Source organism: Primulina tabacum, chromosome 5 (genome assembly GCF_025594145.1).
Source record: "Primulina tabacum isolate GXHZ01 chromosome 5, ASM2559414v2, whole genome shotgun sequence".
In the NCBI taxonomy this organism is placed as follows: Eukaryota; Viridiplantae; Streptophyta; class Magnoliopsida; order Lamiales; family Gesneriaceae; genus Primulina; species Primulina tabacum.
This window is the reverse complement of record NC_134554.1, coordinates 15,416,570-15,444,248: the sequence shown is the minus strand read 5'-3', so window position 1 is coordinate 15,444,248 and position 27,679 is coordinate 15,416,570. Positions and strand designations below refer to the sequence as shown.

General features: G+C 31.8%; 3 protein-coding genes across 5 annotated transcripts; all 3 read left to right on the top strand.

Moving 5' to 3' along the window:
- The first annotated feature begins 7,285 nt into the window (after window positions 1-7,285).
- On the top strand, window positions 7,286-9,357 carry LOC142544849 (putative clathrin assembly protein At1g03050). The gene is made up of 2 exons (XM_075651882.1): window positions 7,286-8,147; window positions 8,350-9,357. The coding sequence occupies exons 1-2, from the start codon at window positions 7,460-7,462 to the stop codon at window positions 9,318-9,320; spliced, it is 1,659 nt and encodes a 552-aa protein (XP_075507997.1). The 5' UTR covers window positions 7,286-7,459; the 3' UTR covers window positions 9,321-9,357.
- Window positions 9,358-13,285: 3,928 nt separating this feature from the next.
- LOC142547001 (BRASSINOSTEROID INSENSITIVE 1-associated receptor kinase 1-like) lies at window positions 13,286-19,459 on the top strand. The gene is made up of 11 exons (XM_075655027.1): window positions 13,286-13,821; window positions 14,293-14,425; window positions 14,523-14,594; window positions 15,183-15,326; window positions 16,251-16,322; window positions 16,418-16,489; window positions 16,578-16,657; window positions 16,977-17,108; window positions 17,194-17,535; window positions 18,165-18,559; window positions 18,898-19,459. Exons 1-11 carry the CDS (start codon window positions 13,728-13,730, stop codon window positions 19,213-19,215), a joined length of 1,854 nt encoding a protein of 617 aa, XP_075511142.1. The 5' UTR covers window positions 13,286-13,727; the 3' UTR covers window positions 19,216-19,459.
- Window positions 19,460-23,631: 4,172 nt separating this feature from the next.
- LOC142547000 (BRASSINOSTEROID INSENSITIVE 1-associated receptor kinase 1-like) lies at window positions 23,632-26,861 on the top strand. Of its 3 annotated transcripts, none has more exons than XM_075655025.1 (5): window positions 23,632-23,845; window positions 24,366-24,482; window positions 24,595-24,918; window positions 25,548-25,942; window positions 26,282-26,861. In XM_075655025.1, the coding sequence occupies exons 1-5, from the start codon at window positions 23,830-23,832 to the stop codon at window positions 26,597-26,599; spliced, it is 1,170 nt and encodes a 389-aa protein (XP_075511140.1). In that variant the 5' UTR covers window positions 23,632-23,829; the 3' UTR covers window positions 26,600-26,861. The 3 variants fall into 3 exon arrangements, with proteins under 3 accessions (XP_075511140.1, XP_075511139.1, XP_075511141.1); XM_075655024.1 differs by having other exon boundaries at window positions 24,366-24,488; window positions 24,592-24,918; XM_075655026.1 differs by having other exon boundaries at window positions 23,688-23,803; window positions 24,366-24,488; window positions 24,592-24,918.
- Window positions 26,862-27,679: the final 818 nt, after the last annotated feature.

Here is a 27,679-nt window from a genome sequence, read left to right as displayed (position 1 = left end):
AAAGTAAAAATTTATGGTAAAAAGTAAAAATCTCAAACTCTCAAAATTTACCAAACTACACATTTTATAATATTTTTCTCTCTACTCAATTGTGATTTTCTTCACAAATGAGAGATCTATTTATAGGAAATCTTTACAAATAATCCAAAAATAAAATACATCATTACCTACATCATCACACACTAATTTTCAATATTTACAACTCTTATTTTCAACATTCAAATATTCAACATTCAAATATTCAATACACATATTTTAAATATATTTTTCAACGTAAGGTAAATTTTCATCATTATTTTTTAATGGATTTAATCTTTAAAAAAAAAACTCAATTATATTTATTTTAATTTGACAAAACTACCTATAAGCAATTTTTTAATTATTGATTCTTTATTATTACCCCATAACAAATTTACTAAACATTTATAAATACTAGTAAAAAATGTACACGTATTACATGTGTTATTATTATTTTTAATTTGATCAAATAATATTAAACAGTCAACACAAAATTATTTTCAATTTAGAAGAGTTTTTCGATTTAAAAGAGAAATTTTGTTTAGGTTTTTTCTATGTAAAATATGGAGTGAATTGATGAGGTTTTTAGTATAGTAAGAATGATAATTATGAATTTAAAATATTCTCGTAGTTATTCTAAGAGTCTCACACATAATGAATATAATAATATAGATAAAACATTAAAATTGTTATACATATAAAATAAAATTTTATTTATCTTAGAAAATAGATTTTAAAAAAAATGACTCTTCCTGATGGTGGTGAATTTGGTCATGCATGGTAAATAAATGGATTTAAGAATTGGTCAGAAAAACAGTGTACTTATCTCTGCCCATATGTTATGTATATATATATTTTTTCTTCTTTTTAAGCTGTCATACTCTGACTTCATGCTTCGCCTCTTTCTACTCTCAGGTCACAATTCAATTAATTTCGGGGTTTTTTTAAAAAATAATCTTTGTGATACTGTAGTATTATTTTGTCAATTATTTTTAACAATTTTTTTTAAAAAATAATCTTTTTCAGATGTATTTTTCCATTATTTTGTCATCATACCAAAATTGCAGATTTTAAATGTCCATTTTTATATTATTTATATATAATCTGAGATCAAAATATTAATTTTTAGATAAATTTTTGAGATCTAATTATAAAATCCTCCTCTCCAGACATAACAAAATAAAATATTCATTTTTAAATTTCTAAATTAATTTAATATTTTATCGGAGTACTTTCTAAAATAATAATCAGATCACTATATTTCAACATCTACAAGGATGCACATTTTCTTGGATTCGTGTTCTATTTACTTGTGTAAATAGAGATTGTAGTAATTTTTTTCTTACAATGAGGTTCTCACTAAAGAGTAAGTCTTTTGTGAGACGGTCTCACGAATCTTTTTCTGTGAGACGGTCTCACGAATCTTTTTCTGTGAGATCGGTCAACTCTACCGATATTCCAATAAAAAGTAATACTCTTAGCATAAAAAATAATAATTTTTCTGACCCAAATAAGAGATATATCTCACAAAATATGACTCATGAAACCGTCTCACACAATTTTTTGCCCTTACCAAGTTACTTGCACACACACACATATATATACACACACATATATTATGTGCGTGTATATATATAGTATTGAATAGCTAGTTAAATGCCACATGTTGTAAGCAGGGAGAGGATGCAGATATTGGCCCCGTCCACCAATATTAATTTTCAGACTGCCACTTTCTCTCAGCTGTTGGGCTGATGCCGTGATACATCCATCAGTACCAGCAGACAGTTTGTGTGTGTATATATATATATAGACAGTGTGTGTGTATATGTGTGTGTGTGTGTTTTTATTTTTGAATGAATGTTATCTGCACTTTCTTTAATTTTTAATGTACCTTTTCTTTTTCTTTTTCTTTTTAAAAATTAAATTCTCAATACTAAACTTAATTTTACATTTAATTTTTGTAAAAAAAAAAAATATGTGTAGTACTCTTGATCCCAAAAAAAAAGCTTTTGTAACTTTTGGGTCCCCATATTTTTTACGGATGAAAATGAATATAAAACGTTATAATATGATACTAATAACTTCGGGATTCTTGGATTATAATCGATATTCTATTTATTTATTTTATCGAAAATGTATCTACTAATTCAAATCTTGGAGTTATCCCTTGGGAATAACCTACCTAAGCAACCTTTTTTGAAACTTTGAATTGTTAACTATGAAGTTAATTGATGATAATATTTTAAATCCAATATATAATAAATTAAATGAAATGTGACTGAACAATTTCTTGGTCATGGCCCAATATGTCCAAGTTCCAGTCACTTCAATTGGACAACGAATGGAGCCCAAACACAAGTAATGAGTCCAACAACACCCATTATCATCGGCCAATTCATTGAATTAAATTATGATATTATTCTATGCATATCACTATTTTATTTATATTCATTAATTATTGAAAAAAATTGAAAACATACAAAACTAATACGTAATTTTCACATTTTCTATTGCAATGATGTAGCACATTTTTTATGATGTGAGAACTCACGACTATTATCTTTCGCTGCGTAGTGGGTAAACCTCAAACTAACACAATAGCATACAAACTAATGTAGTCAGGTAACTACACAGAGCTAGTGAAATGCTGGCCTGATAATGTGTGGGTATAAAGCATAGAACTCATGACAATTAACCAAGTGTTTACCTATTCCATCGACTTCGACACTCCCTCGAGTCAGGGACGTAGCACTTTAGTCCTTGTCCTTATAATATGTAGGTATAATCTAGGTTCGTATATATTGAATTTTTAAAAATTAGAATACTTTGTTTTTCCTTATCACAATTCCATTAATTTCAGTTATTAATTCTTATTTTTAGGAACGGAAAAAAAATAATAACTCTAGTATTTTCAATTCTGATTTTATAGCAATAAGAATCGACTTTAATAAAACAATTCGATTATGGTTTTTGAGATTATTTGGAATCAATTTATATTTTGAGGGAATCAATATATATATATATATATATATATATATATATATAAAAGCTGAGATCTTTAGTTGTCTGATTTTAAAATACCAATTAATTTTTGTGAAAATACCATATTCATTTAAATAAATATTATTTTCATATAATTTATTCATAACAACAATATCTAATACACTTAAAAAATATTAAAATTCAAATATTATTTTGTAGATTACATATTTAATATAATTTTATTATTGTTATCTAAACAACAATTTAAACTATAAAAAAATATGTTAATGATCATAATTATGATTCATATGCATAATAATCATTATTTTACATTTGTGGTTGCTTTTATGCCAGCACATGCCCCCGTCGCCTCCGACCAAACCACCGCCCAGATATTTATGATATGCTATCTGGAAAGATTTTATTTTCTAATGAAATTTTTGTTTCTATATTTGTGTAGGACTCTATACAAATAATTAACTTTAAGGAAAATAAGCCTATAAATAAGATATCATTGTTGCTGCGAACGTGTACATTTTTTTTTTAGTTGAAAGAGGACAGTGAAACACTCATAAAGAGCAATGAATTATATTGGAGAATTAATAAAGAACTCAAGCCAAGACGTATTGTTGTGTTGCCGTGAAATGTTGGAGTTACTCAAAGACAACATTCGTGTAAAGTATTGGTTGAAGAGTTATTTGTGGCTCAAGATTTTGGTGATATAATCGTTGCTTTCGTGGTTTTGTTGTTTGTTTATTTGGAATGTAATTTACTCCCTTAACTTGTTAAGGAAGCTAATTTTTCGTAGTTTCACTAATATTTATACTTGGACATTATTTATTATGTTTTATTTTATTCTTCAAAGTTTATTTGTGTGTAATTAATATATTTCGCTGCATGTTGTAAAACAGTGTTGTAACACTTGCATATAACACCTAAATCTGATACATATAATATTAATATTTTTGTACTTTCATGCTAAACACAATTAATATTAAGATAATAAATTGATGTTTGCTATATTAATATGCCTAGATGTGATGTACTCTAGCTAGTTGGGTCCTTTCGATTGTAGCTAGTCTCGAATAGCAATATGCACAGTTAATTAATACTATCATCGGAAATTTCCAATTTCATTTATTTTACATGAAAATAAATGGTGTGAACTCTATTATATAAGTCTCTTCGAACGACTTCAATTACGGTATAGTTTAATATCTTTAACTCCCTTGAATAAACTTTTAAACGGTTGATGTGAAGAAATAGGACTGTGAATTATAGAACATTATTTATGATCAGTGTTCTAAAAGGCACCGTCGCCTAGGAGGCATTTAGGTGCCCTAGGCGATGGTGTCGAGCAATCATCCACTGCTCTGATTTTTAGAAAGATGATGTCTCTTGACGTTGTTAAAAAATTGGTCGCCTAATATAATATATATAATTTTTTATTTTAATTTTTTAAAAAAGATTGTTCAGTATATTTTTTAATCAATTCGTATCGGATAATGAGGATGAATATGTCATTGATTTTGAGTTTGAATCTAATATAGATGAATTATTGAAGAAATGTGGAAGTTGACAAGAATAATTAGATATTTAGGTAAAAAACAAAAACAAAAACCATCTAGGAGCCGCTTATGCGGTGGGTGGTCGTACGCATACCGCCTAGTAATTTTTAAAACAGTGATTATGATTAAAATTTAAAGAAAATTTTTGTTATACTAATAATCTTGGCGCTTATGAATTAACATTTTATGTATGATGTTTTTTGTACCAAGTAATTTTTCCGAAAGAAATTAAAGATTGTATTAAAATTAAAAACTTTTATATATGATTTTTTTATAAGACTTTTGTTATTATTAGAATACTCATTGAAGTAAGATAACATTCTACTTATACTTCAAATTTGTGATTTTTCGTAATAGTTTGTATGGTATGGGATGGGATGTTCAGATTTTTGGTGATGGTGACGAAAACATTATGGATGGTTATTTTAAACTTCTCATACATTGTAAAATAATATAATATAAATAGTATAGATCTCTATATAATGATAATTAAATTCTAAATAAATATTTCTATATGCACACGAATGAAAAGAAGAGATAAATAACCGATTATTTCTCTTTTTTATGAGCTATTGAGATTAATTGAGCTAATTTTAATGTTTTTCCGTTTGCATTTAGCTGCACGTACAATTGGTACCACGTCGGCCGATGACGGGGTCAATGGGGGCGGGTGGGTGGGTGCAACCGTCTTCTCAATTTTTATTTTATGTTATGTGGTGTGGACTCATATGTTATGTCATCTAGAGCTACGTCGGTGCCGTCATTTGAAGCAGATTTCGCCGATTCCATCGTGAAACTGGGAAGGAATGGCGTGTTGATGGGATCTGAAGGAAGAATCGGGGCTGTTTGCAAATCTTTTTTGTACACATACACACAAAAATATATATATATTGGGTCACATATGATAGATACGTGTCTATAAAATAATATATTTTACAACTAAAACATTTGTTTGATCTTTTGTTGGAACTACGTACATATATATCTTGTGCACAAAATTCGATCGCCCCCTATCATTTAATAAACCATAATTGCTTCTTAAGAATTTAAAGATTATTACAAGTGTAAAAACTCACGAAATATACAACATTCATCGTTTAACAGTGACAAAAATAAAATATACTAAATATGCGAACACCACGAATGTATACACTAAATTGTTATAACATGGGACATTTAGTGTTATAAAACCATAAACGTAGTCATACAATGGGGCATTTAGTGTTATATACATCTTATACTCGTGGGATATTTTAAGGTTAATTAATGAAAATTAAGCAAAGATGGATATAAAACTCAAAACAAAAACATTGATGGGAAAATCGACGATCCCAAGAAACGCCTAGGCGACTGATAACCTTGGAAATCGGTGTTTGACAGCACTGTTTACCAAGAGTTGTGAGTATTCATGGATCTTTGTCACCAAGAAGTATCGTCGTCTCTTGGTCGTATTTTCGAGATTGGTGACTTAAATATCAATCAATATGAATGAATCAATAATAAATAGAAACAATATTATATCAGATTTGAGATGGTCAAATAAAGGAAGAGCATTTGCATTCATTTTGAACTTTTTCATCTTCTTTCTTCTCAAAAAAGAATTTACTTCATTTTATGGTTATGAAACTTGTGATTTCTAGTGCTACTATCACAAGTTTGAAGTCATTGTATCTTTTAAAACGATTGTCATATTACGTGAGCACCATGTGCGAGACAAATTCGTCTCAAGAACAAATAGTTATCTCTTTCCTTGATTTCAAATTGTTAACATATTGTTTAAGTTTAATTATTTTCAGGTTGAAAATAATGGAAAGAAGTTTCAAGGAGAATCAACATCAACAATACTATATACGTACATATATTTTATATATATATATATATATATATATATATATATATTCATATTATTATTACTCAAGACGTGAATCCATGGATGTGTGTCATGAGTGATCTTTACGTTAAAAAAACGAGTGATCTCTATTTTTGATATAAAAATTAAATTTATTTAAAAGTTTTTTAGACAAACTTATTAAAAATCCGAAAAATTAAAATTTGATTTTCTTTTAACAGGAATATATTGTAGGTACAAGCAGGCAACTGTGCTACGTACAAACGTAAACACCGGCTGAAATAAAACAGAGAATTCTTGACATTTGATTTCTCCCGTCTCTTCTTTCAATTTCTTCACCGGTTTGTCGTCTTCCTTTCATCTCTCTGTTAGTCTTGGAGTTTGACACTCGCAGTAATATCCCACGATAAAAATTTGGATCGTACCAAGTATAAATAGGTATTTTTGTATTAAAAATAAATAAAATATCCTTTCCAAAATACATCTATTATTATTTTTTTGAAGAATTTACAAAATGAATTAAAAAAATCCAAGAACTTGGTTTCTTTTCATGTCTGTTATAAAAGTTCAAATACTGCCTCTATTTTAGAATTAATCCAAAAATTTAAATATTGGTCAGAAACCTTGTCCACTGAAAAAACTACTTCCAAAAATGTAAGAAAAGCAAAATAATAATAATAATAATAATAATAATAATAATAATGATGATGATAATATTACCACGTAATGCCTCCTTTGACTTCCATTTGACACCCTCCTTTCACCTAGATTTCAGGATAGTCATTGAAAGCACACAGTATCTATCCTGGAAATCGAAGAGCCATAAATTTGAACCATCGTTTTAGATCCTCTGAGATTATTAAACAGGTGATAATGATAACGTTTCATCAATCCCATATTCTTTTGATTTGATACATCAAATGCATGAATTCAAAAGTGTTTAATTAACTCGCATTGATTCAGTTTTATATGAACCAGAGAATGATCGAATGTTAAAACCTTATTTGATCCATCATCACAAACATTGACAGATTGAATCCAAATGGCTCCAAGCAAGATCAGAAAAGCGATCGAATCCGTCAAAGATCGAACCAGCATCGGCTTGGCCAAGGTCGGCAGCAGCACCTCTCTTTCAGATATCGACGTTGCCATCGTTAAGGCCACGCGACACGAAGAATACCCCCCCGAAGAGCGTTACATTCGCGAGATCTTAACCGTCACGTCGTACTCTCATGCATACGTTGGCGCTTGTGTTAATACCATAGCCAAGCGCCTGAGTAAGACCAAGAATTGGGTGGTGGCAGTGAAAACGCTTATGCTGATCCAACGACTGCTTAGCGAAGGGGACATAGCATTCGAACAAGAAATCTTCTTCGCGACGAGGAGAGGCACCCGTCTTCTGAATATGTCCGATTTTCGGGATAAGTCTGGGAAGCCGTCGAGTTCGTGGGATTTCTCCGCCTTCGTGAGAACCTACGCTTTGTATTTGGACGAGAAGCTTGAGTTCAGAATGCAGGACAGGAGGGGGAAGAAGAGTGGATTTTCGAACAACGAAGAAGAGGGAGGAGATGTCGGTTATGGCAGTGGCCATGGTGGTGTCGAGCGTGATTCTGATGCGATGACGGGGAGGGGGATTCAGCAGGTACGTGAAATGAAGAATGAGAAGTTGTTCTCTAGGGTTCATCATCTCATGCGACTCCTTGAGAGGTTTTTGGCTTGCAAACCAACAGGTATATTCACTTTTTCTTTGCAGATCCAGGAGCCAAAACATGAAGGGACAAAACTGATATATTAAATTATTGTTGAAAAGAAAATTGTACTCTATTAGTTGATAATGAAAATTACTAAAAATTTAATGATCTATTCTACTTTATATATAGAGAACAAACTATATAGTATAGAAAAAAATAAATATGTTGATTGGATTTGTAGGTGCTTCAAAGCATAACAGGGTGGTGTCAGTGGCTTTCTACCCCATACTAAAAGAAAGTTTCCACATCTACTACGACACACTGGAAACAATGGCAGTCTTTCTTGATCGATTCCCACAACTTGATGTGCCAGATTCCGTCAAAGTTTACGAGCTTTTCTGTCGCCTCTCCAAGCAGTACGAAGAGCTCGATACGTTGTATGATTGGTGTAAGACCATTGGAATCGCGCGATCTTCGGAGTTCCCTGATATTGAGAAAATCCCGAAGAAGAGACTCGACATGTTGAACGAATACATCGAGTATAAATCAGCGAATGCGCCTAATAAGAGACCCTTGAGCGCGGAGACTAAGCCCGCCCGTGTTAAAGAAACAGAGGCGATCGTAGAAAAAGATATGCTCACAATGAAGGCGTTGCCACCACCCGAAGGATTTGTTGATGAAAAAGAGGTTAAAAAGGAGACGAAGATGACATTGATGGAGCCGAAAGAGGAGAAAAAGATACAAACGGGAGAATTGATGACCTTAAGTGCACATAAACCAAACATCGAAGAAGAAGGAAACAGATTGGCCCTAGCTTTGTTTGATGGCCATTCAGCACCAAGTTCCACACCATGGGAAGCTTTCAAGGACTCGTCGGGAGATTGGGAAACAGCCTTAGTTCAAAACACCGGCGGTTTTCCAAACCAAAAGGCCTCCACCATGGGAGGCTTTGATGGGTTGATGTTTGATGGGATGTTCATAACGAATCAAACGGGAGCTTCTAATGGCGCTAATAGCACCGACCCTTTCACTGCCTCGCTTGCGGTGGCCCCTCCGGCCTATGTGCAAATGCGAGAAATGGAGACGAAACAGAGGTTCGTAGCAGAAGAGCAAGCGATGTGGCAGAGATACGCGAGGGATGGGACGCACGGGCACACTGGGTTGGAAAATGTTCGACGACAAGATCTTCATCGGCACACAAGAAACTTCTAGGAGGAGGACAACACCAATCTTGTTCAAATTTCAAGTGCATGCATGTTTATAAAAGTATAAATATCGGGTGATTATGTAACACGAGGAGACACCTTAGATAATGACTGCCTTGAAATCAAAGCATGCAGAGAGATGAGTGAACTATATGCGTCTCTTTGATCTCATTCTCCATGAATGTCCGTGAACTAGCATGTCTAAGTTCGGGGTTTTTATGCACGATATATGCATAATGCTATGATACCGTCTTAAGGTTTTATTATTTGTTTTCTTTTTTTTGTTATATTCTTTAAATTCGATGTTCTTTCGAATAATTTGATGGAAAAATTAAAAATATGTTAATTTTTATGTACAATATGTAAGTATTGTCCATTTATTGAAAAGTTAATTTGAAATATTTTAATTTGACTTGAGATCTTAAATTTGGACTATGCATTGAACATATTAATCAATCATATGTTTAAAAATTTTACAACATCAAATGATATATGTGATAAATATAAATGGTCTCAATCCATTTATTGAAAAGTAGAAAAAAAATATTTCATCATATTCGTTGATGATAGTACAAGATATGAGATGAATATCTTGCGAAATAAAAGATGAACCTATAATGTTTTATGATGGATATAAAAATGATGTATCAATTATATACAACATATTGTATATATTTTGACAATTTGTTGTACCATATGTTGTTTGATTCTCGCGATTTTGTGTCCAAAAAAATAACTCAACGGATCCGTTGTATAAAACCTTAGATATCCTAAAAAATAACTTAACGGATCCGTTGTATAAAGCCTTATATATAAATCAAGTTTATAGCTTGTCAAGAGGAATGAGCTTAAAAATCTACGAAATAAAGTTTTCATAGTGGTAACTCAATCTTGTTAATTAGAGATTCCGAGATCTTGGTTCAGTGAGACAACAAAATTATGAGAACTTGAGCTAACACTCGAGAATTAATTCATTTTCATTCCTAGAACGATGCGTGTTGTAACATACCAATGTAATGAAGTTAAGTATTATATTTTTAATCATTCTTCTACTTATAAAAGGTGGAGTATGATAAGATATTCTTAACGAAAAGTCATATATGTGAGTGTGAGAATGGACCGCCTCAAATAAATACTTATAAAACCAAGATGTATTTCATGACCATAACGGACACAACCAACAAACCAAAAGGAAACGATAAGGAAATTATTGTGTATATTGTTTGGTTTTAGACAAACCACCAAGAAGTTCAAGACATCATGTTCACTTCATGACCTAGTAAATCTGATAGTATTCTACTAAGAAAAGTTCAAAGGCAAAATCCACATCTTCTGATGCGATGTGAAAACTCTCTTTCGACGTCACGTGCATTCATGCATAAATTTCATTCATGCGAGGGATTGTTTGATATTTTAAGCTTAATGAATTAAGATTAAGAAAATGGATAGAAAACTCGAAACAACAAACATTGAAGAGAAAGAGGCGTTGAGTCACCTGTAAAGAGGAGCCTCAGTAGTTCGAAGGTGTTGAGGCGCCTGTAAAGAGGCACCTCGGCACTTTCCTCTCTGCCTTGGAAATTCCAGGGCAGGTGGAGAGGCTCCCATTAAGCAGCGCCTCGGCGCCTGGAGATGTTGTTTACTAAGAGTTGCGAATTTGCATGGATCATTGTCACCAAAACATGTCTTTTGATCATATTTTTTAGATTTGTGACTTATATATCAATCCATCTGAATGAATTAGCATAATGACAAACAACTTAACATTAACTTTGAGAAGATAAAAAAAAAGAGCTTTTCGCATTTATTTTGAACTTCTTCTTCTTATTTCTTCTCAAAAAAGAGTTTACTTCATTTTATGGTTATAAAACTTGTATTTGTAGTGCTATTATCACAAGATGTAAGTCGTTATATAACGCAAAACGATTGTCATATCTCGTGACCACTACACGTGAAACAAATTTGTCTTAAGGACAAAAAATTTCTCTTACATCGACTTCAAATTTGTTAACATGTCTTCCTTTTGAACATAATCATTTTCATATTGCAGATCTTGCCAGGATGTTGAAAGGATAACCCATACCAACATAAAGTAACTATTTTCCCCCCGAAATATCCATCAATATAATATCTTTATTGTTATTAAAAGTAAATTATACTTATAAGACAAAAAAAAACTAAAAAACAAAATATTTGATGTTTGAAAAAATAACTTCAATGTCATTGCACTTTATACAAAAACCTAGTATTCTTAAATACATATTATATGGAAACTTATTTCTTGTGAGCATCCATCCATCGCTTAACAAGAAGTATTGTTCTGGTTTAACTACTAATTTAGTTAATTATTGGTATAGTGCACAAAAATATGGATAATAGAAACATTCTCTGCTTTCCTTCTTAGATAATGAAAAATTTACAATCTGAAGATAGTAAAATTATTACAAAATCATTTTTAAATGCAACATTTGTAAAACTTAAGTTAAATACTGAATAGAATAAAAATGTGAAGTCATATTATTTGCACCAACGGCATCCCACGTCAAACTCGTGTGTGTTCAAATTAGGGCAATATTTGTAACCTGAATTGAGTATTAGGTTTAATGATTTTTAACGAATTTTATAGATTTTAAAAATCTAGATATATTCAATCAAAAATTTTGCATATTCTACAGAATTGTAGTGATATTCAAAATAGATTTTCATAGAGTTTTAAATAGTCAAGTGATATTCAAAATTGACTTTTAAAAACTCTATAAAAGTTTAGGGCAAAAACTTGTGTGAGACGGTCTCACTTTGGTTAAACCTAATTATTTGAATTGATTTTTAAAGCTTATAACTTATACACAAACTCTTTCTTTCTCTATCTCTCACCTCACATCACCTCTTTCCTCGTCTATCTCTGTCACTCTCTCTAACTCACAAAAAATATATTTACATACATTTTTTTTTTCAGATTTTTTCATTTTTTTTGGCTGATTCATGCTCATTTAATAATTTTTTATATTAATATCATAGGAAATTTTGAATTCTAGAATTAATTTAGTAATTTTGAATGTATGATTTATAAAAAAGAATATATCATTAAAAAATAATAAAATATTGTAAAAAAAATAACGCAGCTTAATTCTTAATAAACGAATAATTTCATAACAAATATGATAAAAAATAAAATAAAAATTAATATTTTAACATATAATTTATAAATAATCTTATGATATAATTGAATTATATTTTATTTATTTATTTTATGATGCAATGTTTAAAATTATAATTATGAATTTTTTTAATAAAATTATTACACTAGAGAAAATCATAAAATTTTATTGTTCATATAAGTGAAAGTAATAGTAAATTTTTTAATAAATAAAATTTAAAAAATTATTAAATTTTTGAAAAAAAATTGTTTTTTTTAAATTTTTTATTATTTTCAATTAATACGTAAATTATCATATTTTTATATATAGAAAAATTTATATCATATATATATATTATCAATTCAAATTCAAGAATACATATTAATTGTATTTTTAAAATTTACTAAACATACATAGATTTTTTTTATAAAATTTGTAAAGAAATTTATGATATAATTTTCAAATCTCCACTTTCCCATTTTGATAAGAGTAGGTATCTTGTGAGACAGTCTCACGAATTTTTATCTGTGAGACGGGTCAATCCTAACGATATTCACAATAAAAAGTAATACTCTTAGTATAAAAAGTAATACTTTTTCATAGATTACTCAAATAAGATATCCGTCTCACAAAATATGATCCGTGAGATCGTTTCACACGAATTTTTTCCTTTGATAAAATGCTCGTTCACGACTAAATTGTTAATGTTGATCTTCCAACAAGTAGTGCGTGTGCATTATTGAATAACTAATTATTATGCCCCAAAAATTTAATTAATTATAAACTTTTCAATATAAATATAAATAAAAAAAGTGTGCACTTGTTTTTGTTTGTCAATAGAATAATACAGACTGGTTTAGCATTAAACAGAGAGAGGGTTGACTAAGCATTCATTTTCCTCTGCAACGACTTCACCCCCATTGCCCCCTTTCACTGACCGTTGAATACTCGGCGGCCATTCAGTTTAACAGTATACAGATTTGATTCTTCTTCAAAAGAATTTGGAATCGGATTATTGTTGAAGAAGCCTTTTTTATCTGTTCCCGAGCTTTCCCTTTTGCTGCCGCGTTGGTGTTTTGACTTGGGTTGTTGATTGGCTGGCTTCAGTTGAATTTTGGTGGGTTTTTGATGATACAAGGTTTTTTCTTTGATTTTTTCTGTTGACGTAGAGGAGAGGAGGTGCGTGGTTATGGAGTTAACGAGGTCGTGTTGAGGGAGTTGTTGTAGTATCTTGATGATTAATCTAGGTTTGTAGGGGCTGATTTTTGGATCAGAGTTGAATGGATCGGTCAACTACTTGGGTCTTTTGCTCTTTTTTCTTGTCCTCAATTCTGGTGCTTGCTCAAGTCTCGCGGGTGTCTGCCAACGCCGAAGGTCTGCTGTTCTGCTCCCTGACTCCGTTACTTTCGGAGTTTTTTTGGCCTCTGATTGATTTAACTTGATGTGCTGACTGTTGTGTTTCGTGGGATTCAGTTGAACTGAATTGCAATCTAGTTATCTGTTCACCCAGGAATTTGTGGATTGACAAGTAAAAAATTTACGGGATGCCATTAAAAGCTTTGTGCTTGGATGGGATATTGTGTAGAAAATCTCTTACTTTGAGAATAACAGAGATATCAGTTGAGACACAAATCAATTGCTTTTATTTTGTCTCAAAGTTCTAAGTTCTTATTTAGTAACATTTGATGGTTAATTGGTTATCTTATAATTTTTAATGACTTTGGAAAATTTTCACTTGCTGATGTTGATCGGTTGGGGGGTAGTTTGATACGATGTGCTGTTTAGTTGTGGCCAAACTAATTAATGAAATTTGATGGTGTTTAGAATGACATTGTACCATTGCAGGTGATGCATTGAGTGCATTGAAGAACAATTTGGCTGATCCAAATAGCGTTCTACAGAGTTGGGACCCGACCCTCGTTAATCCGTGCACTTGGTTTCATGTCACATGCAATAACGAAAATAGTGTTACTCGAGTGTAAGACTGCTTGTATCCTCATTCTCTTAAGGTGCTTAATTTTCTTCTTTTGTAATTTTGAGAGTATAAAAGTTTTTTTGTTTCTGTTTATGCTCAGCGATCTTGGCAATGCAAATTTGTCTGGTCAACTTTCCCCTCAGCTTGGTTTACTTCCAAATTTACAGTATCTGTAAGTCATTATTTTTGGGTCATTATCAGTTATATGTATATTCGTTTTCAGATGTTCTATGCTTTACCAGAGAGTTCAATTATAATAACCTCTCTTTAAGTATTTGTTTTTACCTTTTTTGCCAGAATGTACAGATGATGGTTCTTGTTATCATTGTAACTCCTGTTTACCGGTTTGGTCTTGGTTGGCATACTCACCATTTTATATTCTTGGGCAATAATTCTGAGCAAAAGACAGTCTGGTTTTGGAATGACTTCAACTTTTTTGCATGAGTTCCTTGGTTTTGTATAAATTGATGTCTATGCATCTGCAACTCAAATCCATTTAACTTTTACTGCTATTTTCAGATCCCTCACCCTAGCATGTATCATCCTTAACGATGCCCCCCTGTCTGCATCTACTTTGTCAACAACTTCATGCATATTTTCTTGTCTTTCCTTTTTTTTCCCGGAGATATGTTGCAATGATGTGTGTGTGAGGGCCCTGCTTTTTTCCCTATCTTGTCTCATTGAGTTATCTTTATCACGGATCATTGTTTGACTTCTCCGGTTCACATAAAACAATCTTTCGATTTCTCTTTCTTGGCAGGGAGCTTTATAGTAATGAGATTACTGGAAGAATTCCAAACGAACTAGGAAATTTGACAAGTTTGGTTAGCTTGGATCTTTATTTGAATAGCCTGACTGGTCCAATCCCTAACACTTTGGGCAAACTTCAAAGGCTTCGATTCTTGTATGGTTCTCTCGTTTTTTAACTTTTTTTTCTCTGTGGCTGGGTCTTTTATTTAGTTCTTGAGAATTTCTTTTCCGCTTCATCGCACCTTTTGTAAGAAAGTTGCAATTCAGAAGTGAATGATTGGCTTGTGCAGCATTCAGATGTGCCATGCGGAGCGGAATCACTGAAGTTTATTCTCCTGTTCTTTTTTCAATTGATTCAATTGATTTCCTTTCAATTCTTCAGAAAAGTCACCCTAATCAGCACATCTTTACAACAAATGATGTTAAATGATGGAAAGTATGGCTGACATTGTTGCCTTTTGTTCCAAATCATTAAGCCTAGGCTCCGAGCTTAAATTTCTTGGTTTTATTTGAGTCATAGATTTATGGTCTATACTGCTATTAAGTGACAGTTGGAGCCATATGTGATTGCTATGTTGCAATTGTTTAAATAGATAGATGTTTTGCAGTAAATACTAACTGATTCAAAGCAGAAGTCAGTAACCTTAAAAGCGAATAGAGGATTTCATTTCTGTTATTAAATTGCTGGAGGTGTTCCCAATAGTAATTATTTTTATTTTGCAACTGTTATAGAATCGATGCTACCATGGGCTTTATAGAAAAAAGGTTATCTTTTATCATAGTGAATTGTGATTTATGTAGAGAAATTATTGATAAAGAAACATGCACATAAACTTTTAAATGAGCAAGTTCAGCAACTCCATTAGTGCTCGACTAGAAAATCATGGGAAAATTGGATTTTGGACATGTTTAACCCCAGAAAGAGATGAGGTTCGCACGCCAAAATCATAAGCCGCCGTGTTCTTCCATGTTTCTGTCATGTGGGACATGAATTATTGTGCTACATGTAGCAAACGCATTCGCTGCTTTGATTCTTTCAGTCAGTGATTTCTTCATTCTTCACCTTTAAACTGCACAGGAGGCTCAACAATAACAGTTTGACTGGAGAAATCCCCATGTCACTTACTACTATCGAGACGCTTCAAGTCCTGTATGGTGGCAGTTCATGATTTTTTTGTTATTTTATTATTTTCCTTTTATTTTGGTCTGTCGGGGACTAATAATCATTTCTTCCAACAAATGCAGCGATCTTTCAAATAACCAGCTGACAGGTCAAATTCCAGTAAATGGATCCTTTCAGCTTTTTACTCCTATCAGGTTTACTACTCTTCTATCTGCTTGTTCTTATGTAAGACAAAATGATCCATCAATGCATCATTCTGACTGTGGGTTTTCTACCTCTCAGTTTTGACCATAATCGATTGGATCCTCTTCCTGTATCTCCACCTCCTCCACTTCCGCCATCATCTGCATCTTCCTCTCGAGGTTTGCCTATCCTTTGTGCAATTGTGCCTCATGATTCATAGCCTTTACCTTGCCCATAATGAGAAAAATGAGCTTGGTCATTTGATTAGATGAACGCTCAATGAGCAGATTTGCATTAAGGGCATCATTTCATTTGATATAGTCACCAGAACACTTTTGTTGGGTATTAAATTTTGGATTAGTCTATTACAGCGTGATTTCAAATATGGTAATCTGAGACTAAAGGAGTAGTACTTGGTCACTGACATTAATGATGTAGTTAAATTTTGTTTATCATCTGAATGAATAAAGTGTACTTATCAATGGAGAACTATTGCAGTTGCCAACAGTGCTACTGGAGCCATTGCAGGAGGAGTTGCTGCTGGAGCAGCCCTGCTATTTGCTGCCCCTGCAATTGCGCTTGCTTGGTATCGTAGAAGGAAGCCAGAAGATCATTTCTTTGATGTTCCTGGTTTGTGGATTTAGAAAAGGCTGAAAACACGATCATAAAATGTATAGCTTTTAGTATTTTTCGCTTATTTTGTGTATTCCTGTAGCTGAGGAGGATCCAGAAGTTCATCTGGGACAGCTCAAAAGATTTTCACTACGCGAATTGCAAGTTGCATCAGATAATTTCAGTAATAAAAATATCCTTGGCAGAGGTGGATTTGGTAAGGTTTACAAAGGTCGATTAGCTGATGGCTCTCTAGTAGCAGTAAAAAGACTGAAAGAAGAGCGCACTCAAGGTGGAGAGCTTCAATTCCAAACAGAAGTGGAAATGATCAGCATGGCTGTGCATCGAAATTTACTTCGCTTGCGTGGCTTTTGCATGACTCCTACAGAACGGTTGCTTGTTTATCCTTATATGGCTAATGGAAGTGTTGCATCGTGCTTGAGAGGTACACTTGATCTGCTATTCATATTGTTTACAGGCTATTTTCTTCATGATTCACGAGTAACTGAAGATCCATGACAGTTGTAGCTTTAAAAATGGCTGAAAAATTTTGGAATCTGTTGTGATTTATGTGTGACAACTAAAATGAATATGAGGTAAAATCTGTTTTGCTTCTCTAATACTTAGAAGAAAAATGGTTTTTCAAGAATTGTTCTTTTGCCATCTCAGTGTCAAGCAACCGAATGCATTTGCCTTGATCCAGTTTACTCATTTCTTGAGAGAGATTTGGATAGTTTCCTCACAATTCAACAAATTGATTAAAAGCTTGTGCAATTTTATTTCAGCTTTCGTATATCTGTATGAAAAGATAATAACCCTGTGCTTTGTGCTACATTGTAACCGTCTTTTGAAATTTTCCTTTCGTAGATACTCGACGCTTGTGTGGTTATCTAAACTGCTTCAGTTACTAGCAAGTAACTTTTATAACCAGCTTATTTATCCCCAAACCAATGCATCTCAGTACGATATTGCCAAAATATTATATGATTCTAGAAGATCAGTTGCCAGTTGTCCAGTAGCACACACTACCTATTATGCATTACTTTTAATGAACTTGTTGGTGCATTACTGTAGAAAGACCTGAATCTCAACCTCCCCTTGATTGGCAAATAAGAAAACGGATAGCATTGGGGTCTGCGAGGGGACTTTCTTATTTGCATGATCACTGTGACCCTAAGATCATTCATCGGGATGTCAAAGCTGCAAATATATTATTGGATGAGGACTTTGAAGCAGTTGTAGGTGACTTTGGCTTGGCCAAACTTATGGACTACAAGGATACTCATGTTACCACGGCTGTTCGTGGAACAATCGGTCATATTGCTCCCGAATACCTCTCCACTGGTAAATCTTCTGAGAAAACTGATGTTTTCGGTTATGGGGTCATGCTTCTTGAGTTGATCACTGGTCAGAGAGCTTTTGATCTTGCTCGGCTTGCCAATGACGATGATGTGATGTTACTCGATTGGGTAAGCCATATTATTTCACTTATACTGTTTGTACTGATGAGTCTTTAATATTTATCATAGCTTCTTGGAATTTTTTATGCTGAATCTGTTTTTACACTCACGGAAACCAAACCTGGTTCGCTGGATATGATGGTTTTGTGAATTGGCCATGCCAATTATAGTCAAGGGTCGGGATCAACCCGCTGGTTCCGACCGGGTCTTGACCTGTGGTCTGGTCCAACGGAGACTATAAATTATTTTAGTTTTGAATTTGGTCTGTATCCGCGAAACATTTCAATTACTGTTCAGGGTTCATTCTCAGTTCATACATGAAATTGCATGTATTTGAAAAATGTCAGGTCAGGGGACTTTTGAAGGAAAAAAAGTTGGAGACGCTGGTCGATGCGGATCTTCAAGGTAATTATGTGGACGAAGAGGTGGAACAGCTGATCCAAGTAGCTCTGCTCTGTACGCAGAGCTCCCCATTGGAGCGTCCAAGGATGTCGGAAGTCGTGAGGATGCTTGAGGGTGATGGCTTGGCTGAGAGGTGGGAGGAATGGCAGAAGGAAGAAATGTTCCGTCAAGAATTCAATCATACGCATCACCCTAGCAGTAATTGGTTAATTAACGACTCCACTTCGAATATTCGTCCCGATGAATTATCTGGGCCAAGATGATTCTCCGTTCGTGGTTTGGACTCGCAACTTTATATTTGATTGATAGTTTTTATTGTTGTAAATTATATTTTTTTGCCTTTTTTCCTACCTCTCCTTGTTTTTGTTTCCGAATTTTGATGATGCAGGATGATGTTTATACTCTTTTATAGTTTGTCAGTTGTATTTCAGATATCCATAGCGCAGGAATCGCATCGCTGTGGAAGAACCCAACATGTATTTTATATTTACGGACGCTCATTTTATATGTATGGAATTGAATAGGCCAAGATTGTCAAAGAATAAGCAAAGTTGCTTCCACAAAAAATATCCTATGATGGTGAGAATAACAATTTCTTGCTTGGGGATATCTGTCAGCAAAATATGAGAATGTAAAAACATTTTTTTTGTTTATTCTAACTTGTGTCTGTTTTATTGTTTAATTTTTCTTAAGTTGCAAGGGTGAAAAGGCTCCCTCTCTTGGGTGTTTTTTTTTTTTTTTTTAAGTCTTACTCGCTTTCTTCACATTCACATATTATATATATTATAACTATTTCTCAACATTACTAAGTGTATGAATTAATTGTTAAACATATTATATATATTATAGCTATTTCGCAACATAATTAAGCGTATGAATTAATTGTTAATAAGAAAGAATGAACGCCTGAAATTTGAAGTATTATGAATATAAAAAACTTGAAAAAAACTGAGTGATTAAAATAAATGTGATATATATATTAATTTTAAAATTATTCGTATAATTACTTGATATAAAAATTAAGAAAAAATGCAAGAAAATTCAAGAGCATATAATATATTAGGAAAAAAAATATCTCGAGTTACGAGATGTAGATAGATATTTTATTAAAGAAGCAAAAAAAATTCATCATCGAAAAAGTACAAAATAATAAATGTAATTCTTATTATTATTTTGTAATAAGTGAATAAGTACAAAATTAACATTTTTTATTATCTACGTAAAATTATCAAGAACTTCATAAATTTTTTGATATTAAATAATAAATACAATTTAAACACATAAAAATTCTTAAGTTCCTAAAAATATTGTTTTATAATAATCTAATGTGCTTGTAATAGTCTAAGAAAGTTGAAAATATATAATAGGGTTGAAGAGGTCACAAAATTTATTAGTTATATCTGAAATATTAACATTTTATTAGGATTTCTGAACTTTTAGTCTTTCTTACCATCTATATAAAAATATCAAAAGTTTCACAAATTTAATAGATATTAATTAATAAAAATAATTTAAATTAAATATATAAAAATTATAAAATTCAATAAAAATAAAATTGAAGAGCTTACAAATTTTATTGGTTATATTTTAAAAATTAAAGCAATCAGTAAATAAAATATTATAGTTATTGTGAAATAAAATTGGTGGACCATTAATGTCTATCACCAATGACACGTTATGATTTAAATTTATTTATGCATATAATATTTCTAACCATGTTAAATAAAAACAATAAGAAAAAAAACATGTCTGCGAAAAAATCCACTCATTTTAGTAATAAATTTTAGTAGCAACAAATAAAAATTATTGATAAATTGATGAATTCAAAATACATTAATCTCCAAAATCATTTAAGATGGACAATAATTATAAAAAAAACATATTAAAAAAACTATTGTTTAATCTGTTAATTTAAATGAACAAGAAAATATTAGAAAATTTACATTAAAAGTCATATAATTATATGTAGGTGTTAGATTTTAAAAAAAATGTAAGTTCTCGTGTCCATGTCTTTTCAAATTGAAAATTAAGAATAAATGTTAAGTAGAGAAAATATAATTTTCTTATATGAAAGCTTAGATTGATTTTAAAATTAATTTAGGATAATGTTATATATATAATAGAGATTAAAGATTAAGTTATAAAATGTATTTGAAATGACAAAATTATCTTAAATATATTTTTAAAATAATTAATTAAATAAAATACTAACAAAAATTATTTATAACTATTATTATCAAAATTCAGAGATTGTGTTGTCAAATATCAAAATATTGCATATCAAGTGTTTGATAAAATGCTTCAACCAAAAATATTTTTACTCATTCAACTTGCATATATTTTAAATGCTTTACAAAATATTTAATTGGTTTCTACGAAGGATTATTTCGAGTGTTTTCCGCTTGATTTAAATACCAAACTCGATTTAATTCATCGGTACTCAATATTTCAAGAACCGAGCTATTGTAGCTCAACGATTACCCCCTAATTGATCCTAACAAATATTAATTGAGTCATAATATAAATAAATCTTGTAAGATAGAGCGTTAGTCGTTTTACCAAAAATTATAACTTGTGGTAGCAATGCTTAAACGTTAACTCAAATCTTTTAAAATCGCACCGTAGCTCAAACGTCACGTTTCGATTGCTCTATCCAGCATGAACAATTATTGTACCCCAACAATTACACTCTTTGCAATTCAATGAGAATCGAACTCGTGACATTGGCTCTTATACCAATTGTAGGATCATACATTTGTCGCTTTACCAAAATTATAACTGATCATAACGGTGTAACTCAAATATTTTAAACGGTATAATATCTCAATCGTCATGGTTCGATCGATGTATCCAGCAAGGACAATTGCTACACTCCAATAATCTCACTCCCAATAATTACACTTCTTGCAATCCATGAAAATCAATCGCATGACTTTGGCTCTGTTTTATACCAATTGTAGGATCATGCACTTGTCGTTTAACCAAAAGTTAAAATCGCTGGTAGTGATGCTACTTTAACTTAAATAATTTAAAACCATAAAGCAACTCGAACGTCGCGTTTCGATTATTCAACCTAACATGAGCAATTATTTCACCTAACGAATCCGATATGAATGCTATTTTACATTCCAAAAATCATTTCTCTAAATCAAATCTATTCTCACTAATCAAATAATTCAACTCGAACACAAAGTAATTTAATTAATAATAATATGCCCCCATTTATACTTCATTAAGTTGCGATCATAATAATAATACACAATAAATTGGTAAACATAACTTAATTAACTTAACATGTGAGTAATATTAAATAACAATTTTGTTATTTTGAAATGTGAAAAATATTTTTTTATGCATATAAATTCAACAATCATAATTTGTATTGTGTTTAAAACGCAACTGAAAATTGGATAACAAATATATAATAATAGGAAATTTAATTTTAAAATCATTATTATATAAAATATTATCATAACACATAATGAATCATAATTAAAATCATAAATTATTGAGCTACTATTTATTTAATTATTACTTGAATCAATTTATAGGAATTTGTTACCGTTTAACATTTCTTATCATATATATAAAAATATCAAGAACATCATAAACTTTTTATATTAACTACTAAAAATAATTTAAATACATAAAAAATTCTTAAGTTCCTAAAAAAAATATTTTATAATAATCTAATGTGCTTGTAATAGACTAAAAAAGTCGGAAACATATAATAGAGTTGAAGAGTTCACAAAATTTATTAGTTATATCTGAAATATTAAATATTTTATTAGAATTTTTCAACTTTTAGTTTTTCTTACCATCTATATAAAAATATCAAGAGTTTCACAAATTCATAGATATTAATTAATAAAAATAATTTAAAATAAATATATAAAAATTATAGAATTCATAAAAAATAATATAATGTGTTTATAATAGTTTGAAAAAATCGAAAAATATAGTTTATAAACTACCCGCAAACATGAAAAAATATATATAAGAAAAAAATAGTGTCACAAAAACAAAATGAAATATGCACATAAAAAATAAGAATGTAAACAAATAATAATCAATGTATATTAATTATCAAATATTAATTAGAGCATGTGAAATGTCTTAAACTCATGAAAGAAAACAATTGAGTAAATTAGGCAAGGGCTTATATCAATACATGACACCAGGTTTTTTACGCCACACAATGTGAGGTATAAGTAGCAAAACCGCAATTAAAGAATAATTCATTAAAAATTAATCGGAGAAAATTATTGCAAAATCACAATCACATAATAATTCAATTAATATTTTACATTAAAACAATATTCTTATAAGTAATCTTTAACATATTTCAATATCTACATCATACATTATGCTTTTTAATTCAAATTTAAAAATCAACTTGTTATAAAAGTAATATATTTATATGTAAAATAAAAGAAAAGATAAAATGAAAACATTAAATATTAACCAGAAATCACGAAAAATCAACTCATTTTAGTTACTAATTTTAATATCAACTAAGAAAAATCATCGATAAATCGATGAATTCAATATACCTTAACGTCAAAAGTCATCTAACATGAACGATAATAAATTATACATTTACAATTTGGTTGAGGTTGACTGCCAAAATTTAAACTATTTTTGGAATGAATTCCCAACTATTCAAGTTCCCCCATTCATTTACAGAGTGACTTCAAAGCAAAAGTCATGTCGAAGGTGTATGACGACTGGGAGAGACTGGTTGGAGCCGTTTTAAAAGAGAGGAGCTTAGGCAAATTGCGCTTTGCCCCAGCTTCAGCTCCATCTCCAGCTCCTCCATTTCATCTGATCCATCCTCTCAACATGTTTCTGGTATGCAACCATGGAATTGAGAAGTGATGATTGTTTTTGTGGGTGGGTTTCTTTCCATTTTTGTGGCTAACCCACTTAATCAAGTTTCAAACCATGCAAAGTGGGCAACCAAATTCTGATAAAAATTGGCAGAGTGATGATTTTAGCAATTCGAGTCTTTAGTTTTTAGCAAGTATTCCAATTTTCGTCAAGTCACTATAGTTTGGCGACATTTCCTTTGTTCTTATTTCTAATCTTGTTAAGTAACGTAAAAATAACATTTCCTCATATTTTCGTCCTGGATTAGTTTAACTTGGTGTTTCTTAGGCACGACGTACGAAACTCGAATTACTTGGTTAGTATAAGTTAGTTAATTGTTGTTTGAACTGGCATGAGCCGAGTCGAACTCCAAGAGTTGGATCAACAGGCCCGTTCCATTTTTCTTTTTAATTACTGAAGTTTTTTTTAAATTTAAATATGTGAGTATAGATACAAATATAAAAAGAAAAACATTGTATTATGTTCAAAATATTTGTGATATAATCAAACAAGCATTCTTATCATTAAAAAAAAAACATTGCAGTTGCCAACAGCGCTACTGGAGCCACTAGAGGAGGGGTTGCTGCCCGTCTATTTGCTGCCTCTGCAATTGTGCTTGCTTGGTATCTTAGAAGGAAGCCAGAGAAACATTTCTTTGATGGTCCTGGTAATTTGTGGATTTAGAGAAAGGATGAAAATATCATCTTCAAAGGTATAGCTTTTAGTTTTTTCGCTTATTTTGTGTATTACTGTTGCTGATGATCATCCAGAAGTCCACCTGGAACAGCTCAAAAGATTTTCACTACGCGAATTGCAAGTTGCATCAGATAATTTCAGTAATGAAAGTATCCTTGGCAGAGGTGGATTCAACAAGGTTTACAAAGGTCGATTAGCTGATGGCTCTCTAGTAGCAGTAAAAAGACTGAAAGAAGAGCGCATTCAAGGTGGAGGGCTTCAATTCCAAAGAGAAGTGGAAATGATCAGCATGGCAGTGCATCAAAATTTACTTTGCTTGCGTGGCTTTTGCATGATTCCTACAGAACGGTTGCTTGTTTATCCTTATATGGCTAATGGAAGTGTTGCATCGTACTTGAGAGGTACACTTGATCTGCTATTCATATTGTTTACCGGCTACTTTCTTCATGATTCACTAGTAACTGAAGATCCATGACAGTTGTAGCTTTAAAAATGGCTCAAAAATTTTGGAATGTCATGTGATTTATGTGTGACTACTAAAATGAATTTGAGGTAAAATCTGTTTTGCTTCTCTAATACTTAGAAGAAAAATGGTTTTTCAAGAATTGTTCTTTTGCCATCTCTGTGTCAAGCAACCGAATGCATTTGCCTTGATCCAGTTTACTCATATCTTGAGAGAGATTTGGATAGTTTCCTCACAATTCAACAAATTGATTAAAAGCTTGTGCAATTTTATTTCAGCTTTCATATATCTGTATTAAAAGATAATAACCCTGTGCCTCGTACTACATTGTAACTGTCTTTTGACATTTTCCTTTCGTAGATACTCGACACTTGTGTGGTTATCTAAACTGCCTCAGTTACTAGCTAGTAACTATTATAACCAACTTATTTATCCCCAAACCAATGCATCTCAGTACAACATTGCCAAAATATTATATGATTCTAGAGGATCAGTTGCCAGTTGTCCAGTAGCACACACTACGTATTATGCATTACTTTTAATGAACTTGTTGGTGCATTACTGCAGAAAGACCTGAATCTCAACCTCCCCTTGATTGGCAAATAAGAAAACGGATAGCATTGGGTTCTGCGAGGGGACTTGCTTATTTGCACGATCACTGTGACCCTAAGATCATTCATCGGGATGTCAAAGCTGCAAATATTTTATTGGATGAGGACTTTGAAGCAGTTGTAGGTGACTTTGGGCTGGCCAAACTTATGGACTACAAGGATACTCATGTTACCACGGCTTTTCGTGGAACCATTGGTCATATTGCTCCCGAATACCTCTCCACTGGTAAATCTTCTGAGAAAACTGATGTTTTCGGTTATGGGGTCATGCTTCTTGAGCTGATCACTGGTCAGAGAACTTTTGATCTTGCTCGGCTTGCCAATGACGATGATGTGATGTTACTCGATTGGGTAAGCCATATTATTTCACTTATACTGTTTGTACTGATGAGTCTTTAATATTTATCATAGCTTCTTGGAATTTTTTATGCTGAATCTGTTTTTACACTCACGGAAACCAAACCTGGTTCGCTGGAAATGATGGTTTTGTGAACTGGCCATGCCAATTACAGTTAAGGGTGGGGATCAATCGGCTGGTTCGGACCGGGGTCTTGACATGTGGTCTGGTCCAACGGAGACTATAAATTATTTTAGTTTTGAATTTGATCTGTATCCGCGAAACATTTCAATTACTGTTCAGCGTTCACTCTCTGTTCATACATGAAAATGCATGTACTTGAAAAATGTCAGGTCAGGAGCCTTTTGAAGGAAAAAAAGTTGGGGACGCTGGTCGATTCAGATCTTCGAGGTAATTATGTGGACGAAGAGGCGGAACAGCTGATCCAAGTAGCTCTGCTCTGTACGCAAAGCTCCCCATTGGAGCGTCCAAGGATGTCGAAAGTCGTGAGGATGCTTGAGGGTGATGGCTTGGCTGAGAGGTGGGAGGAATGGCAGAAGGAAGAAATGTTCCTTCAAGAATTCAACCATACGCATCACCCTAGCAGTAATTGGTTAATTAACGACTACACTTCGAATATTCGTCCCGAGGAATTATCTGGGCCAAGATGATTCTCCGTTCGTGGTTTGGACTCGCAACTTTGTATTTGACTGATAGTTTTTATTGTTGTAAATTATATTTCTTTTTACCCTTTTACCTACCCCTCCCTGTTTTTGTTTCCGAATTTTGATGATGTAGGATGATGTTTATACTCTTTTATAGTTTGTCAGTTGTACTTCAGATATCCATAGCGCAGGAATCGCATCGCTGTGGAAGAACCCAATATGTATTTTATATTTACGGACACTCATTTTATATGTATGGAATTGAATAGGCCAAGATTGTCAAAGAATAAGCAAAGTTGCTTCCACAAAAAATATCCCATGATGGTGAGAATAACAATTTCTTGCTTGGGGAATATCTGTCAGCAAAAGATGAGAATATAAAAGCATTTTATTTCCAACTTTTGCATGTTTCTGTACGTTTTGTTTGTTTATTCTAAACATGTGTCTATGTTTAAGTAGCAAGGGTGAAAAGACTCCCTCTTTTTTCTTCAGATTTCATGGTTATGGGGTGTTGAACGAAAACCCCTTCTGCGAGAAAATATCCCATTATGACTTTGATTACGACTGTCTACGAATTTTTCACAATGTGTCAACCAATATCCCATTATGAAAATATCTTCTTTTATCAACCAATACGAACACAGTTACGATGGTAAAATAATTAAGAAATCACAATATTTTTTTACTGTTACATCTCATATTACTAGTAGCAAAATATGTGTTACATGTGAGTAACGAATTTAAGTACACTATGAATATTGATCATAAATTTGTAAATAAATGTAGACGCATAATATTTTCACAAATTATTCAATAATAAATATTATTTCATAATTTATCTATCATTTTAAATAACCTTGGTTTAATTTCTTCGATTTTTTTATGTATGATTTCTGAATCTTTCAGTATCTTTTTCATCTTTTTATTTTATTTTTCATGTTTTTTTTTTCGATTAAATTCAGTTATCTCATATCTAATTTTCATGTTTCTTTTTCGCTGTCAGATTTGATTTTGATTAATATATTTGATATGTGTTTTTTCCTATGATTTTCTTATTTTGTTTATTTAAGTCATTCACTCTTCATG